Genomic DNA, 24,032 nt, shown 5'->3' with positions numbered 1-24,032 from the left:
TTAGATGTTGCGCTTATATTTCTGTTCAGTGTTGTAATGGTTATCGTCGGGAATAGAGGACCAAAATGCAGCAGGAATGTGGATGCTCATCTTGTTATTTTTTTTAATAAAAAGAACACCAAAATAACAAACCGAAAAACAAAACAGTCTTGTCATGCTCACACAGGTAACACAAGAAACAATCTCCCACAACACTACACCAAACAATTACCCATATTTGGACTCTCAATCAGAGGCAACGAGAAAGCACCTGCCTCCAATTGAGAGTCCAACCCCCCATTAACCTACACATAGAAATACCACAAACCAGAAAGAACATAGTAATACAAAACATAGAACATAGACCAAAACCCAGAAATAATAAATCAAACACCCTACTACATAAATCACCACCCCGAACCACATAAACAAAATACTCTCTGCCACATCCTGACCAAATTATAATAACAAATAACCCTTATACTGGTCAGGACGTGACAGTACCCCCCCCTAAATAATTTTTTTTTAAAAATCCCCCTAAACTAAAGGGAGGGAAGGGAGGGTGGCTGCCGTCACCGACGGCACTTGTGCTACACCCCCCCTCCCCAACCCACCTATACAGGAGGTGGTTCTGGCTCCGGCCTACTGTCCTCCAGAATGCAGACAGACTTGCTCAGTTTCGGGCCGTAGGCAGACTCCCATCGTTCCGGATCGTAGGCAGACCTCTTCCGTTCCACAATGTAGGCAGACTCATTTGATACACAGTTAATCATCTTTAGCTCCGGATTGTCAACAGACTTACTCAGTTCCGGGTTGCTGATCGACTCCCTTGGTTCCGGGTCATAGGCAGACCCCTTCGGTTCCAGGTCGCAGGCAGACCCCTTCGGTTCCGGGTCGCAGGCAGACCCCTTCGGTTCCGGGTCGCAGGCAGACCCCTTCGGTTCCGGGTCGCAGGCAGACCCCTTCGGTTCCGGGCTAGACACTGTTGCCGGATACTCTGGACTGCACACTGTTGCCGGATACTCTGGACTGCACACTGTTGCCGGATACTCTGGACTGCACACTGTTGCCGGATACTCTGGACTGCACACTGTTGCCGGATACTCTGGACTGCACACTATTGCCGAACTCTCGAGGCTGGGCTGACGCACTGGAAGCCTGATGCGTGGTACTGGTACTGGATGTGCCAGTCTGGGGACACGCACCTCAGGGCTAGTGCGGGGAGCGGGAACAGGCCGAGTCGGACTGGGTTGACGCACTGGAAGCCTGATGCGTGGTGCTGGTACTGGAGGTATCAGCCTGCGAACACGCACCTCAGGGCTAGTGCGGGAAGCGGGAACAGGACGAGTCGGACTGAGCTGACGCACTGGACCGTAGAGGCGTACTGGCGGTCTCGAGCGCAGAACTGGCATCGCTCTTACTGGCTCGATGCCCACTTCCCCCTGGCAAATGCGGGGAGCTGGTACTGCGCGTACCGGCCTAAAAATACTTGGCCTCGCCACAGTACCCATTACCCCAAAGCACAGGACCTGTCCAGTCACTGGTTGCCCAAAAAAGGTACGGGGATTTGGCCTGGGGCTCACTCCTCGCCCAGCCAAACTACCCGTGTGCCCCCCCCCAAAAAAAAATATTGGGGCTGCCTCTCGGGCTCCCTTAAATCCTCCACAGCCCTGGAAATGCCTCTCCTCAACTCTGCCCATGTCTCCATTTCCCGACAGTCCATATCATATTCCCATCGCTCCCTTCTCCGCTGCTTGGTCCTTTTGTGGTGGGAGATTCTGTAACGGTTGTCGTCGGGAATAGAGGACCAAAACGCAGCAGGAATGTGGATGCTCATCTTGTTATTTATTTTTTAATAAAAAGAACACCAAATTAACAAACCGAAAAACAAAACAGTCTTGTCATGCTCACACAGGCAACACAAGAAACCATCTCCCACAACACTACACCAAACAATTACCCATATATAGGACTCTCAATCAGAGGCAACGAGAAAACACCTGCCTCCAATTGAGAGTCCAACCCCCCATTAACCTACACATAGAAATACCACAAACCAGAAAGAACATAGAAATACAAAACATAGAACATAGACCAAAACCCAGAAATAATAAATCAAACACCCTACTACATAAATCACCACCCCGAACCACATAAACAAAATACTCTCTGCCACGTCCTGACCAAACTATAATAACAAATAACCCTTATACTGGTCAGGACGTGACAAGTGTATATACAGTACCAGTCAAAAGTTTGGACACACCTACTCATTCAAGGGTTTTTCTTTATTTTCACTATTTTCTACATTGTAGAATAATAGTGAAGACATTAAAACTACGAAATAACACATTTGGAATCATGTAGTAACCAAAAAAAAGTGTTAAATATTTGAGATTCTTCAAAGTAGCCACCCTTTGCCTGATGACAGCTTTGCACACTCTTGGCATTCTCTCAACCAGCTTCATGAGGTAGTCACCTGGAATGCATTTCAATTAACAGGTGTGCCTTGTTAAAAGTTAATTTGTGGAATTTCTTTCCTTCTAAATGTGTTTGAGCCAATCAGTTGTGTTGTGACAAGGTAGGGGTGGTATACAGAAGATAGCCCTATTTGGTAAAATACCAAGTCCATATTATGGCAAGAACAGCTCAAATAAGCAAAGAGAAACGACAGTCCCATCATTACTTTAAGACATGAAGGTCAGTCAATTCTGAAAATGTCAAGAACTTTGACAGTTTCTTCAAGTGCAGTCGCAAAAAACATCAAGCGCTATGATGAAACTGGCTCTCATGAGGACCGCCTTAGGAAAGGAAGACGCAGAGTTACCTCTGCTGCAGAGGATAAGTTAGAGTTAACTGCACCTCAGATTGCAGCCCAAATAAATCCTTCAGAGTTCAAGTAACAGACACATCTCAACATCAACTGTTCAGAGGAGACTGTGTGAATCAGGCCTTCATGGTCGAATTGCTGAAAAAAAACGACTGCTAAAGGAAACCAATAAGAAGAAGAGATTTACTTGGGCCAAGAAACACAAGCAATGGACATTAGACTGGTCTGATGAGTCCAAATTTGAGATTTTTGGTTCCATCTGCAGTGTCTTTGTGAGATGCAGAGTAGGTGAATGGATGATCTCTGCATGTGTGGTTCCCACCGTGAAGCATGGAGGAGGGGGTGTGATGGTGCTTTACTGGTGACACTAAGTGATTTATTTGGAATTTAAGGGACACTTAACCAGTATGGCTACCACAGCATTCTGCAGTGATACGCCATCCCATCTGGTGGGACTATCATTTGTTTTTCAACAGGACAATGACCCAAAACACACCTCCAGGCTGTGTAAGGGCTATTTGACCAAGGAGAGTGATGGAGTGCTGCATCAGATGACCTGGCCTCCACGATCACGTTTTCACTTTTTTTTTTAGTGCGCCTGGACCATTCACAGTTGAGCTTGCTCAGTTTCGCTCACGCTGATTGACACATTTTGTATACTTTTTGTTGTCAAGGGAGGCCAGATGCTCGCTGGCTCCCTTGCCTTCAATGCTATGGGCGGCAACGTCATAGTGGTTTGGTCCAGACAGCATCAGATAGATGGACTACACGTAGAGAGACAGAGGGGTGCTGTTTCACTCGCTCGAATGCTTTCTCCTGTGAGATACATTCAGCCTCTTGTGACATGAAGGGAAATTATGAAACACAGAAACAAATATGTATTATTATTATTGAATTTTTTCTTGGTCAATTTTGGGGGGAAGCCTTGGCATCCATGAATACACGCCACTGATAAATGCATTTCTATAGCGTTCAAAATATTTTTTACAATGGTGGGAGAGTGTCAAGATGGCGACATGGTGGCTTCAACACAGCGCCCCCTATATGTAATCTAGTGTATATACCCATAATGTTTTCAAACGTTTTATGTAACATCATCACAAGTGACTTGATGCCTACTGTGACAAAAGTGATTTAGGGTTGCTGAACGGGTGTGTTGATATAACTGTAATATTAACAACATTCCATTTTTAACCAGCTTTGTCTGATTCAGTGCAATATCACATTATTCAAAACATCCGAATTTGTAAGAAAAGGGGGTTATGCATGTCAACATACAGTATATGTCAGCCGAAAATTATATCAGACGCTTTACCATTGCAACATTTGATGTACAGTCATATTCACCGTGGTTGTTTGAAGCGCGCTATTAGTTCACAGCTGGCGATGCCTCATCGTGATTGGTTATTCCCCACAATTTGCAATAACGTCAAAAAGCGTCATCACTATCTTTCCTTTGCGGTACATCAAACTGTCGTGATTACCAGCTGAAAAACTTTTATGAGTCGATTTTACTTCTAGCGAGGCAGTGTCTTACAGTTTTAATCAACCGTGTACAAGCATATTTCCGAACAATGTCGATTTACAAAACAGAGTCCACAAGCCACAGAACTCCGTGGCCTTTTGCAAAACAGTAAATGCTTTTTTAAAAATGTAGTTGCCTTCTCAAAACAAATCAATTAATCAAAACTGTATTATACATTCAAAATTGCAAATACATTCGTCAAAAGATCATGACTACCAGCAAAAAGAGAAATGCAACCATACTTATCTCTCGAGTCCAAGCAAACAAAACAGAAAAAATCCATGTAGATCAATGCATATTCTTTGCTGTCACAAAATCATGATGATCAAAATTGGAAGTGCAACTATGCAAAGGTTCAGAATTATGGTCAAAAGCACATTGTGTGCAAGATTCATTCACTGGTATAATCACAATCCAAATCAATATTGTTTTTTAAAAAAGCAAACACATTCAATTACAGTCGCCATTGCCTAGATATTTCCCTATATTGTACATGGTATGACACTGATGGGGTGATTTAGAACTTTGTGCAGTAGTATTTACTAGTATTTACTGTTTGCCGAAAACAGTGAACACAATTGCACACATTAATCTTCTGATGAAAACAATGTGATAATATTCGGTGAACAAAACCCTTAACAGTGAATTTTGTATTCACTGATACACATTTGTATCAGTGTATCATTTAGCAAAGGGTGGTCTAAGAATTGCAAGTCAGCTACAAAGCGAAGAAAATTATCAGAAGTTATTAATGTATTTAAACATTTGATCATTTCTGTTCTGCTATACGCGATTGTGAAAAAATGTAACATGCATGCACCATCCTAAAACCTACTCTGAGCTGGGACTTTTTGTTGTCTTACAACAGATTTTAACGACTGACTGTCAATAAATAGGACGCAACAGAATACAATTTAGGCGATAAAGTTGGAAATTGAGTTCACATCACGGACATTATTCACTTATAATAGGCTAATAAACATGGCCTACGCGAATAAGATACTTTGTATTCCATTGAATAAAACTGAAAGTGTAAGATGTAAATGGGAAATGTAGCCAACAATTTAGTAAGCAACTATGTTCTATGGGTTGACATGACAAAATGTGTCTTATATTGAAACGTTATATTCTATATAAATTCAAACAGCATGGATAACATGAACACCTGCATTACATTAATAAACATGCTCAAGCATTGTAAATTTCCAGTCATGACAATTACAATTGTCTAGAATGAACGTAGGCTACGCAGCGACGAGAATCAACAGAGAGATGCGCACTAGTTGATCTGCTGAACAGTTGATCAAAATAGCTGATTTACATTAAATTATTTACTTTAAACAATCTGTGTACACACGCACAATGTTAAAACAAATATATTGTGAATAACCGAGAAAAGTATAACGGTCGACTATGAAAAAGTATTTGCGTCCACCTGTCATTTACTCTAACCATTCATTCTTACCTCGTCGCCTATGGCACGTTTCGTCGTAATGCTGACATTGCTTCGAAACAATCAGAACAAGTCCCCGGTAAAACTGTCCCCTTCTTCCCAAACAGGTGGACTCACAGACGCACTTTCCCGTTTACTCACAATCCCCTACTGATGCTGGAATCCATGCGGTTGATCACACACAGCGTAAACTGCGCAACCGCGAAACCGACACGATCATTGGTCCTACAACGAACCCGTCTCTATATAGCAGAGAATATTGCCGCGTTCACGCCCTAGTTGGAACTTGCATATTTCCGAATTCCTTACTGGTTCTGGTTGTACATGTACCGCGTTCAATCAGTTAGCAAGTCGGACATTACCAAGTTTAGTTCCGACTAGCACGTGAATGCGGCATATATAGAAGACCTATGAAATAAAAAAATGTAAGTACAAAAGTATGCCTGTTTAAAGAAGCAAATTAAAGGGAAAAGGGGATACCTGGTCAGTTGTACAACTGAATGCATTCAACTGAAACGTGTCTTCTGCATTTAACCCAACCCCTCTGAATCAAAGTATTAAGTTTAACATTAAGTAGGCTAGGCTACTTATAACAAATATGAAGTACTAGAGAACTTACATTTCATTTCAGAAAAAAAGACTTGCATTTAAGAATATATTCAGAAAAAACATTTCGGTTGATAGCAGACCTTCGTTCAGCCCTACATGTTTATATCCTACTTAAATGGAATATTAGTCTACACATTTCTAGTTGCATTTGAGCCTATTAGGGCTATATAATACAGTGGTATGAAGATTGGTCCTCACTGCTCTTGTAGGTCTATTTGTAAATAGCAGACTGAAAGATGTCAAATGTGTAATCCAAATGCTTGGTTCTCAACAAGAATATCAACATTTTTCATTAAAGATGTTTTTTATTTTATTTTATTTTCAAAAGTACTTTGTAATGTAGAATATGATCTACATTTCCACTACCAATGACTGACAATATGGACATTGGACACATGGTCCATTGTGGATATCACTTCCAAAGTGTCCATTGTGGTCCTTTAGAAGGTTTTCTATTGGCCTGATTTGCTTGGCTTGACAAGGACAGTACTTCCTGTAACCAGGGTGGGGAAGAACTCCACCATGAACTTGTTCTTCAGTCTATGGAGGAAGTGGACATACCTCACCCCAGGCCCGTAGCCTGAGAACACATGGGACACCTACATAGACAGACAGAAAATGACTTACTGCACAAATAAGTATGTGATCAAACACAATCAGTCTTTCAAGCTAATATGTATAATACAAACGCATAACAAAACATGTCTAGGCCCCACCTCTTTCCAGTTGTGGGAGTATTCACTAAGCTGCTCAGTAGGGCTCATGGTGTATTCGGAGATGACCGTCTGTCCATCTGTTCCCAGCAACCTCACCCGCAGCTGGTAGATGGACTCGTGCAGTTGGCTCTCCTCATACCTACAGGGGTCAAAGGTCAAAACAGTTCCTATGTTTTAAAAACCAAAATATGAATACAAGGAGGCAAGGTTCTGGATAGAGGAAGTGAAACTCTACACTGATTGCAACATTATTGGAGACCGCTGTTTTGCAATTGCCTATTGCCATCTGACTTCAAGCGATTGAGTCCCAGGTTGTGATGTTGACATAGACACATCGTAATGTACCATGAGTCATGAATGCATGCTTAGGCTGTCAGGCTGAAACCCACCAGTCTTTGATGACGATGTCAGGTTGGAAACCATCCAAAAGCTCGTCCCATACTCCCTCAGCCTTTAGGTCCACTCTCTGCTCCAAGGTAAACCAGCTGAGAACACAGAAACACAGCACCAGTCAGAGATAGTTCAGTAAATATCTACCACCGTCTCTGATAAGACTTAAAGCATTTGTTCTGGTTTACCGGCCACACCCAGATTAAGACTAGTCTTGGACAAAAAGCACTTTCAATGAAGAATCTCCAATGAGAATGTTTTAAATTCAGGGAAGGCTTATAGAGAAATGTCACAATTTTTCAACTTCATTATCATCATCTCCAGCACCACCCCAACATGTATGAAATTGCACATTTCTATGTTTTGTAGTAAAAAAGATAGAGGAAGATAAGTGTTTCCAATTAAATAATCAGTGTACATAGTGTGATTCTAACTAATTATGAGTAGGCATTGCCTACTAATTGATTGATGATGTCATTCCTCTATATTTTTTACTACAAAACATACAAACACACCATTTCTCATATGTTGATGTTAGGGTGGTGCTGGAGATGATGAATGTGAAGTAGAACATTTTAGACATATTCCATTAATCTGGGTCCAGGAAATGTGCCTTTAGAGGGAGTGGTTATACGACTAGCTTGACTGATAGTGAGGCCTGTGACAAGGTAAAGAGGGGTAGCTTATTTGAACAAAGGTGACAGTTGGTTGTTGCTTATGTTACCTGTAGTTAGGCAGGTAACAGATGGTGACCCCTGGTGGTACGCCGCTGGCATCATAACCAAGGTCCTCTCTGCTGGTGGTCCAGCCGGTATAGTCCCCTATAGATTGAAAGATATGAATCATGAAAGGAATTTCCCTTAATGTTAAAAATCAATTAGGCCTACCCCTCTATTGCTTTATGGTCTTATAAATGGAAATAATAGTCAACATTTTCTTCTTGTATACTATAACTATGTACCCTCTGGTTCAGAGCGAGGAGGTCCTTCTGGTGGAAACTCTGTCAGTTCACGCTCAGGAGGAGGGGATTCCTGACTCACACCTGGGTGGGGAAGGAGGAAGACTGAGTCAATATAACAACAAAGGACTTTAACCTACAGCAGTGGTATTCAAAGTCGGGGTCAACAACATTTACACAGATATTTCTAAAAATGTAACAAAAGATTAAGAGTACATATTATTGTATGGGCCAATATACAAACGTTTTTGAGAAATACTTTTAAAGAACACAATTTCCCTAGTAAATGTATTTATTGGTTTCTTTTACATTTTGATAAGAGATGAAAATTCAATGAATTTAAGGTTATTTGTTGATGTAAAAATCGTCAATTCACGGATTTGAAAATAGTGTCATTAGATTTGGAGCGGTCGCGAGCAATTATTGCAGAAAAAAATGGGGTCCCCGCTGAAGAAGTTTGAATACCACTGACCTACCCTCTAGTAGTCCAACCCGGTCTTAAATAAAAGCAAACCAACGATTGATGTTCAAACTCTACACTATTTCTCTACGTCGTAGTGTTCCTCAATTTGTACCATTTAGTTATTCAAACCCTTGCCTCCTACATATCTCACATAGTACCGTAGTCTATGTCAGATCAAGCTTTACTACTTATTATACTTTTTATTCCAGTGAAACCTAACACGACAGCTGCAGTAAACATACACCACTTTCAATACAATTCGACATTTTGTGACGTAGCTACCGTGAGGTGCAGGATTCCTCAACAAATTTCGACCGAACGGCTTCGCTTCGTAGACGAACTTCCAATCCACTCCATCAGGCATCGAAATCCCTTTGATATTCCACTCTGTCTCGCATCTTTTTTTCCATTCATTGGTCGCCATTGTGTGATGTGTTCGTATCCAGCGTACAGTGAAACAGGAAGTGTAAAGTCGAAAGCTGCAATTGATAATAGTAGTAGTTTATGCCCCACCCTTAGCCTACCTGGAAACCCGAATATACGTCGCGCAGAAATGAGCGTTTGAATAAGGAAAGTTTGCTCTCGCGACCTCCACAAGCAAGAATGTTAAATAAAATGATATTTTAACCTACTTTACTGGTTGTCTGTGTGATTGGCTCCAGAGTGGCCAGCGGTCTAAGGCACTACATCTCAGAGCTTGAAGCGTCACTACAGACACACTGGTTCGAATCCAAGCTGTATCACAACCGGTCGTGATTGGGAGTCCCATAGGCCGGCGTACAATTGACCCGGGTTTGGCCGGTGTAGGCCGTCATTGTAAATAAGAATTTGTTCTTAACTGACTTGCCTGGTTAAATATAAAATTGGTCCTTTTGGCGACAGGAATGTGAGACATATCCACAGTAAAGTGCAATTAGTCTACATCAACTGTTTAAAGCCCTGATAGTGCGTTCAGATTTACGGTAAAGTACATAAAAAATTAATTGTATTCAACATTATGTCTTTGAGAGGTCAGTTGAGGAAACTTTTCTAAATCAAACGCTCATTTCTGACCGACATAGAAGTCAATGCAATTCAACTTCGGGTTTCAAGGCAAGCTCCACCTCTGGAGAAGATTGCGACATTTGCTCTTATTTACTACTTCTTAAAGTTGCAGTTGTCATAGATGCCCAAGTAATGCTGCATTCATAATCAATTGGGAAAGTGGTATTTACCATATAGGACTGGGAAAAATCCATAAGAACTCCCATCCAACTCGTAATTAGGCCATTAGTCGGAAACTCATCTATTATCCCTGGCTCAGACTCACCCACATGCTGACCTATGACCTCACCTACTAAATAAATGACCTACTAAGGAAATTACCTTGATAACAGCTTTTTCGGTAATAACAAAATATTATTTATAAAAGGCAATCTATTAATATATATTTTTTAACACTAACATTTGTTTTATAAGCATGATAGCTGTAACCTACCTGTTGTTTATGGCTGATGCAACTTGTTGGCCATTAGCCAATTAGCATTTCTCAACTAGTTAAAAGCACTTGAATGCATCCGACTGGTGACTTCACAACACCTTCCCACTTAGTTATGAATGCAGCAGAACTACTTCAGAGTAATGTATAAAGGATATTCATTCATTCATTCATTCATTCATTCATTCATTTAGTTTACATTAATTTGGTCAACTTGAAGCATCAACCCATTTCATTATTAGAAAACACTAATAACATTGGGGAAAATAGAGATTGAATAGGGAATATCTGTCCAATAACTAAGGAGTAGCCTAGGCTATTATTCACTATTTTATTTATTTATTTTATGTAACCTTTATTTAACTAGGCAAGTCAGTTAAGAACAAATTCTTATTTACAATGACGGCCTACCAAAAGTCAAAAGACCTGTGGGGACAGGGGATGGGATTAAAAATAAATAAAAATTGTGACTACACTTTCATTAGAGCTAATTTAGACTTTATTATAGGTTACATATTGCTTTACAGACTATGCCAGGGGTTATTTAGGCCTATCTGATGTTTGGTGGCTTCTCTATGGGCATCACAATAAAGATTTTCGTTTTTAATTATGACCTCAAATAGGATTCTAAACCAACGTTCTAACGAAGCACAATCAATAGGAAAAAAGCACAAAATAGCAGGCAAACAAGGAGGTCTAGGAATGACACTATGTAGGGTCTGAATCTTCAGGAACATAGCATACGCCGGCCGCCCTTCAATTATGAGTTTCCAGACAGATAAAACGCTACAACATGTGTGGAGGGAAGCTGTGCTGAAAACTGAAAAGGACCATTGCCACCAGTTGAAGGTAAATTTCACCTGTAGCACATGAAATGAACATGTTTAATTATCTGGTTGCCTACGAAAATGTTTGATGGGAAACACTAGTCCTCTGTTCAAACACAAGCCATGGAAATTAATAAGAAGGGGTTGGCCCACTATTGCTAAAAATGTGTCAAAAACAAAAATGGCCTGCCCTCATACAGACATTATTCCCTTTAGTCTCCTGGACAGCTGTCTCCTGAGACACCAGTTGTAACAGTGCTTCCAGTGGCTGGTCGAACCAAGAGCCCTTGTATAGGCAGCCACAGAACAGAGAACACTACCATAGAAGAATACCGTAGAGCACTACAGCCAGACAACTTCAGCAAAGACAACATTCTCAGCACAGAGAGAAGGAAAAACGTCAAAACAGTCCGAATAGACAACTGCCAAAGTGACAGGACAGACATCAGGACTGGCATCTCTGTGAGAGACAACATTAGCACAGACAAGTTGGGCCACCTAAGCTACAGGGCAGAGGCCCTAAGAGAAGACACTCAATTTAGAAATGATTGTAAGCAGCTCAGAATGGACCAACTTCGGACAGTCCACCCCAAAGCAGACAGCATTGGGATAGATCTGGGTAGAGACCTCCATAGGACAGACATTGCAGATCATCACTCTGGAGTCTCAGACTACCAGAAGTCAAAGGCCCTGGAGACCAACATCATTAGGACATCACCATCCCAGTCCAATGTTTTGCACCCGTGGCAGGTTTGGGACGGAGGTGCCAGATATCAGTCGAGGTCCTTGCTCTGTGATGTTGGCACACAGACATACCTGACTGCCCTAGCCCAGAGTCCTCACTCCATCCCAGGCCCTGACACTGAACCTATCATGGGTAAGTTATCATCGGTCATCAGGAAGCATCAGAACACAAGTGCAACAGGAAAGAGAGAGAGGGAGAGAAAAAAAATGTTTGTTTCAGATCAGTTGTTGTAGCTCAAAAAGGTACATTATTTAATTTGACTAATTTGTTTTTTTTCATGGTTTGATTATTTTCCATTGTCTATTATAACCTTGGCCTGTAGTGTTTAGGGCCCAGAGGGAAAGTGCATTGAAAAGGAACCAGCAGAGCAGCATTCAGCAGCAGCACCAACCCATGGCCACTTCACATCAGGTGGTCCTGCAGAAAGACATAGGGCCTTACTGCTCCTCCCGTGATGCCGCCACTCAGACCTATATCTGTGCCCTCAGACCTACACCTGCACTGAAAACAGGGGAGGCAGGTGAGTGGCAAACATCAGGGGTACACTGTACATTTCAATGAGATGAAATACAAGTTAGAAGGTTGATTTGTCCTCCATTGAGGGTGTGTGAGCCTTTTATTATCCTGTGTCTTCATACAGAAGACGAAACATTGATCCCACACAGTAGGTCTGTCTTACCTACAGAGAATGGCGAGGGAGTGGAAGTCTGATTGGCTTGTTGATTGGTCATGGAGATTGTTTTACTATCTTAACTGTGTAGATTACTGTATGTTTGGCAGTTAACCAGCTAGCAGTATACCTGTTTATTGTCAGTGTGCCAGTCCTTATTACTTTTAAGCAGAGTTACTTGCTCGGAAAACAGCGGGTGCATTGTTAATAAGGATCATATTCCAACCAGCCTTGCATTTTTTGTTTGAGTGCTAGGAGTAGGAAATTATAATAATGTCTATGAACCGTGTAATCTGTTTATAATGCGGCATAGACTGCCTGTATTTTCTATTAGCATAGGCAAGGGTCCGCATGCCTCCCAGCCGAAACATTTCGGAAGAGTTCATGCATATATTATGATCGCATTTTGTGTCTTTCGTGTTTTTCGGGTGTTTGGGCACACTACATTTTTGCTCAAGGCCAGCCTAAATTCGGCAGCTCTGAAGTGTACGTGATTGGTCAACAGCTGTAGGGATTCTTCAATAAAGTATTAGTTGACATTCATTGAACAAATTCATTGCGAAATACTGCACCAAACACCTTAGATGTAAAATTGCTCGACTAAAGGCGTAAGCATGCTCCAGTTGGGCTAGCGCCTAGGCGAACTCGGCTAGCTGAATCGAACGAGTGTGCTTGCATACTCCCTTAAAATACATTCGCTTGAAATACGAGAAAAAAAGCGGCAATAGTGCTGTTTGTCCATTTTCAGAAACCTTAAACAGTATACGCTTCCTCAAAATAGTCCGAATGAATCTAAAATATCTCAAGAAATCTGTCATTCATTTTGTGTGCGACGAAGGAATGTAGACTTCGGCTCCGAATTTTGGCTTGCCTCTAGAAAACATTTCGTGTGGCCGAACAGCGGAAAAAATCCTCACAGATGTCCGAAACGTCACAAATCACATCATAATATATGCAGGAACAGTTTCGGCTGGGAAGCATGCAGACGCCTTTAGATTAGATCTCCTCTGCAAAAATGTCAAAATGTATGACAGATTTCTTGAGTTATCATAGATTAATTCTGACTATTTTGAGGAAGTGTATACTGCCTGTGGCGTCTCAAAATGGACAAACAGTGCCATTTCCAATTTTTTGGGTCGTTTTTTAAACGGTCTTTTAAAGTATGCGAGCACAGCCGAACTGAAGCATGCTGATGCCTTTAGGGCGGCTGCATGCTTCCCAACCTAAACAGTTCGTGCATATATTATTGAATTTCTATTTATGTGATATGACAATTTAGTCATGTCCCTTTAGTAGTGTAATTACTCAATTCTGTGTTAACATTTGTGATAGGTGATACCCAAACAATTCTAGATTTTCATATATTGTGAGATATGGATAAAAGTGTTCTTCCCCTTCTATTCATGTTTGTACCAGTGAAGAGGGCCGGTGTGAAAAGACCAATAGGACAGCCCATTCGACTCCACAGACTGTGTCCTGTAGAGGAATCCTCTGAGCATTCTAGGGGCCAGCTGAGGGTGATTGGGGATGAGGTGAACAGCATGTTCTCCAAGGGAAAGGTGTGTAAGTTCAATGGGGTAGGAGGGGAGAGAAGAGAACAATAGGTTAATAGAGGGATAACAATCAAGAAGGAAGAGAATGTGTCATACTAGGCCAGGATACTGTTAAAGGACTTTGATGTAACTGCTGATGTAAAAAGGCCTTTATACATTTGATTGCTTGATGTACTCCTTCATAGAGATTCCTAATACAATCTGTCATTCATTCACACCTGATGTTCTGTGTGTGTTCGTATGTGTGTGTGTGTGTGTGTGTGTGTGTGTGTGTGTATTAGGTGGAGTCCACACAGTGGCAGACCTGGAGGGGTGGAATCATCACGTGCCTGTTCACTGTCCTCAGTGGCCTTGGATCTCTCTACCTGCTCCAGTACAGACACCTCAGGACGCCCTAGAAACCCACTGACCCACGGAGTCACACCGCACTTGAGCTTTGACCTTTCTTAATACATTTCTATCCATTCCTACAGAATGTCATAAGGCATTTATGATTTTATTTATTTGATTGTTTATTGATTTAGTTGACATTGCACAATATGTCATATAGAGTGGAATATTTGCACTTTCTGTTCCTTTACTTGACAATGTAGGCTGACTATTTTGAGGGGCTAGTTGACAGTGCTTACTGTGGAAATGGCTCCACCTAGTGGGTTTTGATGGTGTCTGACGCTACTTATTTAATAGTGGCAAAATCATAGAGTGCTGTAGAGAAATGTGTGCTGTATCTCCACTCAGGATTTTGGTAGTTTTAGACACCATCAAAATCCACGAGATTACACAATTGTTTAACTCTTTAATAATTTACTTCAATCATACTGTGATTGTCACATCCCAAATTATTTGCACCCTTGATAAAGATGAGCAAAAAAGACGATATAAAATAAATACAAACACTGAGCTATATTGTATGCAAAAAGAAAATAAAAAAATATATATTTGTTTATACATGCACAATTGTTAAAAGAAAAAGTAATACAAAAAAGTTTAAATAAAAGATAGGGGTCAAAATGATTGGCACCGCTGGTTTCAATACCTTGCGTACCCTTCCCCTGTGAGGATAACGGCACGGAGGATTTTTCTAGAATGTTTTATGAGATTGGAGAACACATTGGGAGAGATCTTAGACCATTCCTTCATACAGAATCTTTCCAGATCCTTTATATTCTTCGGTCTGCGCTTATGGACTGCCCTCTTCAATTCAAACCACAGGTTTCCAAATGGGGTTCATGTCCGGAGACTGAGATGGCCATTGCAAAATGTTGATTTTTGTGGTCAATTATCCATTTCTTTGTGGATGTACAGTGCATTCAGAAAGTATTCAGACCCCTTGACTTTTTCCACATTTTGTTACGTTACCACCTTATTCTGTTTTTTTCCCCCTCAATCTATACACAATATCCCATAACAACAAAGCAAAACAGGTTTAAAAAAAAAGAAATATCACATTTACATAAGTATTCAGACCCTTTACTCAGTACTTTGTTGAAGCACCTTTGGCAGTGATTACAGCCTTGAGTCTTTGGTATGATGCTACAATCTTGGCACACCTGTATTTGGTGAGTTTCTCCCATCCTTCTCTGTAGATCCTCTCAAGTGCTGTCAGGTTGGATGGGGAGCGTCGCTGCACAGCTATTTTCAGGTCTCTCCAGAGATGTTCGATCATGTTCAAGTCTGGGCTCTGGCTGGGCCACTCAAGGACATTCAGAGACTTGTCCTGAAGCCACTCCTGTGTTGTCTTGGCTGTGTGCTTAGGGTCGTTGTCCTGTTGGAAGCTGAACCTTTGCCCCAGTCTGAGTTACTGAGCACTCTGGAGCAGGTTTTCATCAAGCAAGTTTTCATCCTTCCCTTGATCCTGACTAGTCTCCCAGTCCCTGCCGTTGAAAAACATCCCCACAGCATGATGCTGCCACCAACATGCTCCACCGTAGGGATGGTGCCAGGTTTCCTCCAGACGTGACGCTTGGCATTCAGGAAAAATAGTTCAATCTTGGTTTCATCAGACCAGAGTATTTTGTTTCTCATGGTCTGAGAGTCCTTTAGGTGCCTTTTGGCAAACTCCAAGCGGGCTGTCATATGCTTTTTATTGAGGAGTGGTTTCCATCTGGCCACTCTACCATAAAGGCCGGATTGGTGGAGTACTGCAGAGAAGTTTGTCCTTCTGGAAGGTTCTCCCATCTCCACAGAGGATCTCTGTAGCTCTGTCAGAGTGACCATCGGGATCTTGGTCACCTCCCTGACCAAGGCCCTTCTCCACCGATTGCTCAGTTTGGCCGGGGCGGCCAGCTCTCGGAAGAGTCTTGATGGTTCCAAACTTCTTCCATTTAAGAATGATGGAGGCCACTGTGTTATTGGGGACCTTCAATGCTGCCGAAATGTTTTGGTAGCCTTCCCCAGATCTGTGCCTCGACACAATCCTGTCTCGGAGCTCTTTGGACAGTTCCTTCGACCTCGTGGCTTGGTTTTTGCTCTGACATCAATCGAATTGCAAATCAAATCTATTTATGAAGCCCTTTTTACAGTGCTATACAGAAACCCAGCCTAAAACCCCAAACAGCAAGCAATGCAGATGTAGAAGCACGGTGGCTAGTAAAAACTCCCTAGAAAGGCAGGAACCTAGGAAGAAACCTAGAGAGGAACCAGGCTCTGAGGGCTCACCTTCACACCCCTGGGCCAGACTACACTCAGTCATAGGACCTACTGAAGAGATGAGTCTTCAATAAAGACTTAAAGATCAAGACAGAGTCTGTCTCTCTCACATGGATAGGCAGACCATTCCATAAAAAAATGAGCTCTATAGGAGAAAGCCCTGCCTCCAGCGGTTTGCTTAGAAATTCTAGGGACAATAAGGAGGCCTGCATCTTGTGACCGTAGCGTACGTGAAGGTATGTGTAACAGTGTAGGTTCCGTCCCTCTCTTCGCCCCAACCCGGGCTCGAACCAGGGACCCTTTCACACATCAACAACTGACACCCACCGAAGCAACGTTACCCATCGCGCCACAAGAGCCGCGGCCCTTGCAACGCAAGGGGAAACCCTACTTCAAGTCTCAGAGCGTCACCGATTGAAACGCTATTAGCGCGCACCACCGCTAACTAACTAGCCATTTCACATCGGTTACATATGTACAGCAGGACCAAATCAAAAAGGTAGGTAGGAGCAAGCCCATGTAATGCTTTGTAGGTTAGCAGTAAAACCTTGAAATCAGTTTTGCCTGAGTTTAAAAGTAAAACATTTGCCGCCATCCACTTCCTTATGTCTAAAACACAGGCTACCAGGGAGGACAATTTTGGGGCTTCACCATATCATGGCCATTCACTGTCAACTGTGGGACCTTATATAGACAGGTGTGTGCCTTTCCAATTCATGTCCAATCAATTGAATTTACCACAGGTGGACTCCAATCAAGTTGTAGAAACATCTCAAGGATGATCAATGGAAACAGGATGCACCTGAACTCAATTTTGAGTCTCATTGCAAAGGGTCTGAATACTTATGTAAATAAGGTATTTATGTTTTTTATTTGTTATATATTTGCAACAATTTCTAAAAACCTGTTTTTGCTTTGTCATTATGAGGTATTGTGTGAGGGAAAAAAATTATTTAATACATTTTAGAATAAGGCTGTAATGTCACAATGTGGAAAACGGAAGCACTGTATAACTGGAGTTATTGTTTTACTGGAAGATTTACTATAAAAATCGGAGATACCAAAGTCATTCACGGTGTAGGTTAACTCTTGAGGTCTCACCTGTCTCCACAAAGTTTGGTAAATCCGCCTTTAGTTTCAATGCACCACAGTTATGGAATACCTCACAAAACAAATTACACCTGGATTCCCTGGTAGCAATAGGAAAGATTAAAACTGTTGTCAGATGAGTTCACTGAGGTGTGCAATTGTTTCGGTTGATTATTATAACTTGTAATAACCTGATGTAATGAATTTATCGATGTCTTGTTATTTTTTTAAATATTTTTGTTGTTTCTGTATTGATGTAACTTTTTGTCCTAATGGCACCATTGTAAATGAGACACTGGTCTCAATTGGATTACACTGAATAAAGAAAAGTACAAAAATAAAAACTTGCAGCTAAGTTTCAGCCTCCTAGCAGAGGCAACCAGGTTTTTGGCTAAAATGTCCTGGTGCTTGGTAGAGTTCATGATGCTGTTGACCTTAACAAGGGCCCCAGGACCAGTGGAAGCAAAACAGCCCCATAACATCAAAGATCCACCACCACCATATTTTACAGTAGGTATGAGGTTCTTTTCTGCATATGCATCCTTCTTTCAAGGCCAAACCCACCACTGGTCTGAGTGTCCAAAGTGCTCAATTTTCAACTCATCTGACCATAGCACCTTGTTCTAATCCAAGTGCCAATGCCATTTAGCAAACTTTTGTGAGTTCTTTGCCTTTCAAATCAAATCAAATCAAATTTTATTAGTCACATGCTCCGAATACAGCAGGTGTAGACCTTACAGTGAAATGCTTACTTACGAGCCCCTAAACAACAATGCAGTTAAAAAAATACAGATAAGAATAAGAGATAAAAGTAACAAGTAATTAAAGAAAAGCAGTAAAATAACAATAGCGAGACAATATACAGGGGGGTACCGATACAGAGTCAATGTGCGGGGGCACCAGTTAGTTGAAGTAGTATGTACATGTAGGAAGAGTTATAAAAGTGACTAGATGTAGCCATTTGACTAGCTGTTCAGGAGTCTTATGGCTTGGGGGTAGAAGCTGTTTAGAAGCCTCTTGTACCTAGACTTGGCACTCCAGTAGCGCTGCCGTGCGGTAGCAGAGAGAACAGTCTATAACTAGGGTGGCTGGAGTCTTTAACAATTTTTTGGGCCTTCCTCTGACACCACCTGGTATAAAGATTCTGGATGGCAGGAAGCTTGGCCCTAGTGATGTACTGGGCCATTCACACTACTCTCTGTAGTGCCTTGCGGTCAGAGACCGAACAGTTCCCATACCAGGCAGTGATGTAACAAGTCAGGATGCTCTCGATGGTGCAGCTGTAGAACCTTTTGAGGATCTGAGGACCCATGCCAAATCTTTTCATTCTCCTGAGGGGGAGTAGGTTTTGTCGTGCCCTCTTCACGACTGTCTTGGTGTGCTTGGACCATGTTAGTTTGTTGGTGATGTGGACACCAAGGGACTTGAAGCACTCAACCTGCTCCACTGCAGCCCCGTCAATGAGAATGGGGGCGTGCTCGGTCCTCTTTTTTCTGTAATCCACAATCATCTCCTTTGTCTTGATCATGTTGAGAGAGAGATTGTTGTCCTGGCACCACTCTGACCTCCTCCCTATAGGCTGTCTCGTCGTTGTCGGTGATCAGGCCTACCACTGTTGTGTCACCGGCTAATTTAATGATGGTGTTGGAGTCGCGTCTGGCCGTGCAATCAAGAGGGACCAGGGAGTACAGGAGGGGACTGAGCACGCACCCCTGAGGATCAGCGTGGTGGATGTGTTGTTACCTACCCTTACCACCTGGGGGTGGCCCATCAGGAAGTCCAGGATCCAGTTGCAGAGGGAGGTGTTTAGTCCCAGGGTCCTTAGCTTAGTGATGAGCTTTGAGGGCACCATGGTGTTGAACACTGAGCTGTAGTCAATAAATAGCATTCTCATATAGGTGTTCCTTTTGTCCAGGTGGGAAAGGGCAGGGAGAGGTTGAAAATGTCAGTGAAGACACTTGCCAGTTGGTCAGCGCATGCTTGCAGTACACGTCCTGATAATCTGTCTGGCCCTGTGGCCTTGTGAATGTTGACCTGTTTAAAACTTCTTATGGCTCAAATCCCGTTAACGGGATCGATTTGTCAACATCCGGTGAAATGGCAGAGCGCTAAATTAAAATAAAATTATTACAAATATTTAACTTTCATACATTCACAAGTGCAATACACCAAATTAAAGCTGAAGTTCTTGTTAATCTAGCCACCGTGTTAGATTTCAAAAAGGCTTTATGACGAAAGCAAACCATGCTATTATCTGAGGATAGCACCCCATCAAACAAACACAGACAATCATATTTCATCCCGCCAGGCGCGACACAAAAGTCAGAAATAACAATTTAATTCATGCCTTACCTTTGAAGGAATTCTTCTGTTGGCACTCCAATATGTCCCATAAACAACACAAATGGTCCTTTTGTTCGATTAATTCTGTCGTTATATCTCCAAAATGTCAATTTATTTGGCGCGTTTGATAAAAAAAACACCGGTTCCATCTCGCGCAACATGACTACAAAATATCTTATAAATTACCTGTAATCTTAATCCAAACATTTCAAACAACTTTAGGTATTTTTTTACGTAAATAATCAATAAAATTTAAGACGGGATAAACTGTGTTCAATACCGGAGGAAAACAAAGAAAGCGCATTCCAGGTCGCGCGCATCAAAACATTAGAAAGCCCTAGGTTGGACCCTCGTTCTGGACAGCCGTACTTCTTCATTTCTCTAAAGAAAAACATCAACCAATTTCTAAAGACTGTTGACATCTAGTGGAAGCTATAGGAACTGCAAGCATATTTCTATTAAAACGAGCTTACCATAGAAAACTAATGGAAAACAGATTGACCTCAAAACAAATTTTCCCTGGATGGATTGTGCTCGGGGGTTTCGCCTGCCAAATCAGTTCTGTTATACTCACAGACATTATTCAAACAGTTGTAGAAACTTTACAGTGTTTTCTATCCAAATCTACCAATTATATGCACATCCTAGCATCTGGGCCTGAGTGGCAGGCAGTTTACTTTGGCCACACTTTTCATCCGGACGTGAAAATAGCGCCCCCAAGCCTAGAGAAGTTAAAGGTCTTACTCACATCGGCTGCGGAGAGCGTGATTACACAGTCGTCCGGAACAGCTGGTGCTCTCATGCATGTTTCAGGGTTATTTGCCTCGAAGCGAGCGTAGAAATAGTTTAGCTCATCTGGGCAGCTCTCGGCTGTGCTTCCCTTTGTAGTTTGTAATGGTTTGCAAGCCCTGCCACATCTGACGAGCATCAGAGCCGGTGTAGTACGACTCGATCTTAGTCCTGTATTGACGCTTTGCCTGTTTGATGGTTCGTCGGAGGGCATAGCGGGATTTCTTACAAGATTCCGGGTTAGAGTCCTGCTCCTTGAAAGCGGCAGCTCTAGCCTTTAGCTCAGTGCGGATGTTGACTGTAATCCATGGCTTCTGTTTGGGGTATGTACGTACGGTCACTGTGAGGACAACGTCATCGATGCACTTATTGATGAAGCCAATGACTGATGTGGTGTACTCCTCAATGCCATCGGAGGAATCCCGGAACATATTCCAGTCTGTGCTAGCAAAACGGTCCTGTAGCTTAGCATCTGCTTCCTCTGACCCCTTTTTTATTGATCTTGTCACTGGTGCTTCCTGCTTTAATTTTTGCTTGTAAGCAGGAATCGGGAGGATAGAATTATGGTCAGATTTGCCAAATGGAGGGCGAGGGAGAGATTTGTATGCGTCTCTGTGTGTGGAGTATAGGTGGTCCAGAGTTATTTTTCCTCTGGTTGCACATTTAACATGCTGATAGAAATTTGTTAAAACAGATTTAAGTTTGCCTGCATTAAAGTCCCCGGCTACTAGGAGCGCCGCCTCTGGGTGAGCGTTTTCTTGTTTGCTTATGGTGGAATACAGCTCATTCAATGCTGTCTTAGTGCCAGCCTCAGTCTGTGGTGGTATGTAAAACAGCTACAAAGAATACAGATGAAAACTCTCTCGGTAGGTAGTGTGGTCTACAGCTTATCATGAGATACTCTACCTCAGGCGAGCAATAGCTCGAGACTTCCTTAGATATTGTGCACCAGCTGTTTACAAAAATACATAGACCACCAGACGGCGCTGTTCTATCCTGCCGGTACATCGTATGTTGATATTGTCGTCGTTCAGCCACGACTCCGTGAAGCATAAGATGTTACAGTTTTTAATGTCCCATTGGTAGTTTAATCTTCCGCATAACTCGTCAATTTTATTCTCCAAAGATTGCACATTTGTTAGCAGAATGGAAGGAAGTGGGGGTTTATTCGATTGCCTACAAATTCTCAGCCGACCTTCGGCCCCTCTTTATCCGCCTCCTCTACACACAGATCACCGGTATCTGGGCCTGTTCCCGAGGAAGCAGTATATACTTTGCGTCGGGCTCGTCAGAGTCATGAAAGGAAAACATTTTTTTTGCTAGTCCATGGTGAGTAATCGTAGTCCTGATGTCTAGAAGTTATTTCCGGTCATAAGAGACGGTAGCAGCAACATTATGTACAAAATAAGTTACAACAACGCAAATAAACAAACATGAAAACACAATCGGCTGGGGGCACATAAAGTGTCTGCCTTCTCCGGCGCCATCCGACTTCCTCCATGGTGATGGATGACAAATGGATTTTACATGCGGGTTACCTCATTTTTATAGCTCAGTAAAACCCAAAGCCGTGAAAGGCCACAATACAGTTCCTTAAACTGAGATTAAGTTAAAAAAAGTGGATTGTAATGCAGATTACATTTTGTTTGATTTTATTGATAAGAATCATAAGGGGTGACAATAATTTTGACAGCTATCTGTTTGAGATTTTTTTTTTACTTGTTAAACAAATTATCTTTCTCTGAGCAAATGCATTAGTACAAAATAATATAATTTAATTTTTTTTATATTGCTCAGTATTTATATTATTTATTTTATACAGTATTTTGCTCATCTTAATGAAGGGTAGCAATCATTTAGGATGTGACTGTATGTGCTTAGATGAGCTGTAGCAGGGGTGCTCAAATCTTTGGCCTTGCGTGTTGGGCTGCGGGCCAAACGAATACACATTAGGCCTATGTATTTAGACACATAGAAGGTAAACAATAGCTATTTATGGTCTTTAAACAATAGGTCTTTAGTAAGCAATCCTAAAAATCACACTTCAATCATTAATACAATTGTAGCCATATAACTTGACACCTAACACTTTCTGATTACCTGTATTAAAGATATATATATATATATTTTTTTTTTTACTGCAACCAAGTGTCTATGTTCTGTGGCAGACCAGGGGGTTGGGTCAAAACGTTTACACAGATCAGACACGGACAGAGTAGGATTAGTTCAGTTTCAAAGGTGTTTATTAAAATAATAGTTCAAAAGAAAAGAACAGGTCTCCCCCATGAGACCCTCTCCAGGTCTTGCTGTGTCCTGTGGGGATCAAAAACTGATCTCCCTCCTGTTACATCTGGAACCATCCCCAACTATACGGGAGTCCTTTCTTCCCCCAGTCTCTCCCCTGTGTGCTGCCCTTCTTGCAGCTTTATGGGACTCGTACAGCTGGTGAGCAATCAGCCCTTGATAACTCACCAACCCCAATTAGTTCTGGCCGGAGATTCCGTTGAGACCTGGCATGTCCAGCAGAGGGAGCCATCACCTCGTGATGTATACTCCATCTGTCACCAGGCCTCGACGAGTCTCCCCCTGGGGGCTGACCTGCTGTATGCCACACATCCCCCCTTATCTCTGTCGGGGAGGGGACTGTCTTCAGTGCGACGTATGTCACCCTTCTTGATAGAGCATCTGCGTTTCCATGCTTCGCCCCTGACCTGTGCACAACAGAAAAAGAAAAGCGTTGAAGGGACAAGAACCACCTGGTGACCCGATCGTTTGTGTCCCTTCCCCTGGCCATCCAGACCAGGGGAGCATGGTCCGTGACCAGGGTGAAGTGGGTACCTAACAGGTAATACTTGAGAGTGTCTAGCGCCCATTTCACCGCTAGACACTCTTTCTCAACAATAGAGTACTTTTTCTCTCTGGGTATCAGCTTTCGGCTGATGTACATGATGGGGTGCTGCTCGCTTG

At 42.2% G+C, this 24,032-nt stretch overlaps 2 protein-coding genes across 7 annotated transcripts in view; both read right to left on the bottom strand.

The window, feature by feature from the left end:
• The window catches only part of slc8a2a (solute carrier family 8 member 2a), a 60,716-nt gene extending 54,156 nt beyond the window's left edge, over positions 1-6,560 (bottom strand). For all 6 annotated transcript variants that reach the window (XM_029700066.1, XM_029700069.1, XM_029700071.1 and 3 more), the window contains exon 1: positions 5,800-6,560. The gene's annotated coding sequence lies outside the window, so the exon portion shown is untranslated. The remainder of the gene's footprint in view (positions 1-5,799) is intronic.
• A 121-nt stretch (positions 6,561-6,681) lies between these two features.
• On the bottom strand, positions 6,682-9,601 carry nccrp1 (P1, F-box associated domain containing). Its single transcript, XM_029700072.1, has 6 exons — positions 9,206-9,601; positions 8,464-8,544; positions 8,227-8,323; positions 7,502-7,597; positions 7,113-7,251; positions 6,682-6,995 (listed from the first exon to the last, which is right to left on the bottom strand). Exons 1-6 carry the CDS (start codon positions 9,345-9,347, stop codon positions 6,849-6,851), a joined length of 702 nt encoding a protein of 233 aa, XP_029555932.1. The 5' UTR covers positions 9,348-9,601; the 3' UTR covers positions 6,682-6,848.
• Positions 9,602-24,032: the final 14,431 nt, after the last annotated feature.

This window comes from Salmo trutta, chromosome 19, assembly GCF_901001165.1.
Source record: "Salmo trutta chromosome 19, fSalTru1.1, whole genome shotgun sequence".
NCBI lineage: Eukaryota > Metazoa > Chordata > Actinopteri > Salmoniformes > Salmonidae > Salmo > Salmo trutta.
The sequence above is the reverse complement of the archived record's forward strand: the minus strand, read 5'-3'. Positions and strand labels throughout refer to the sequence as shown.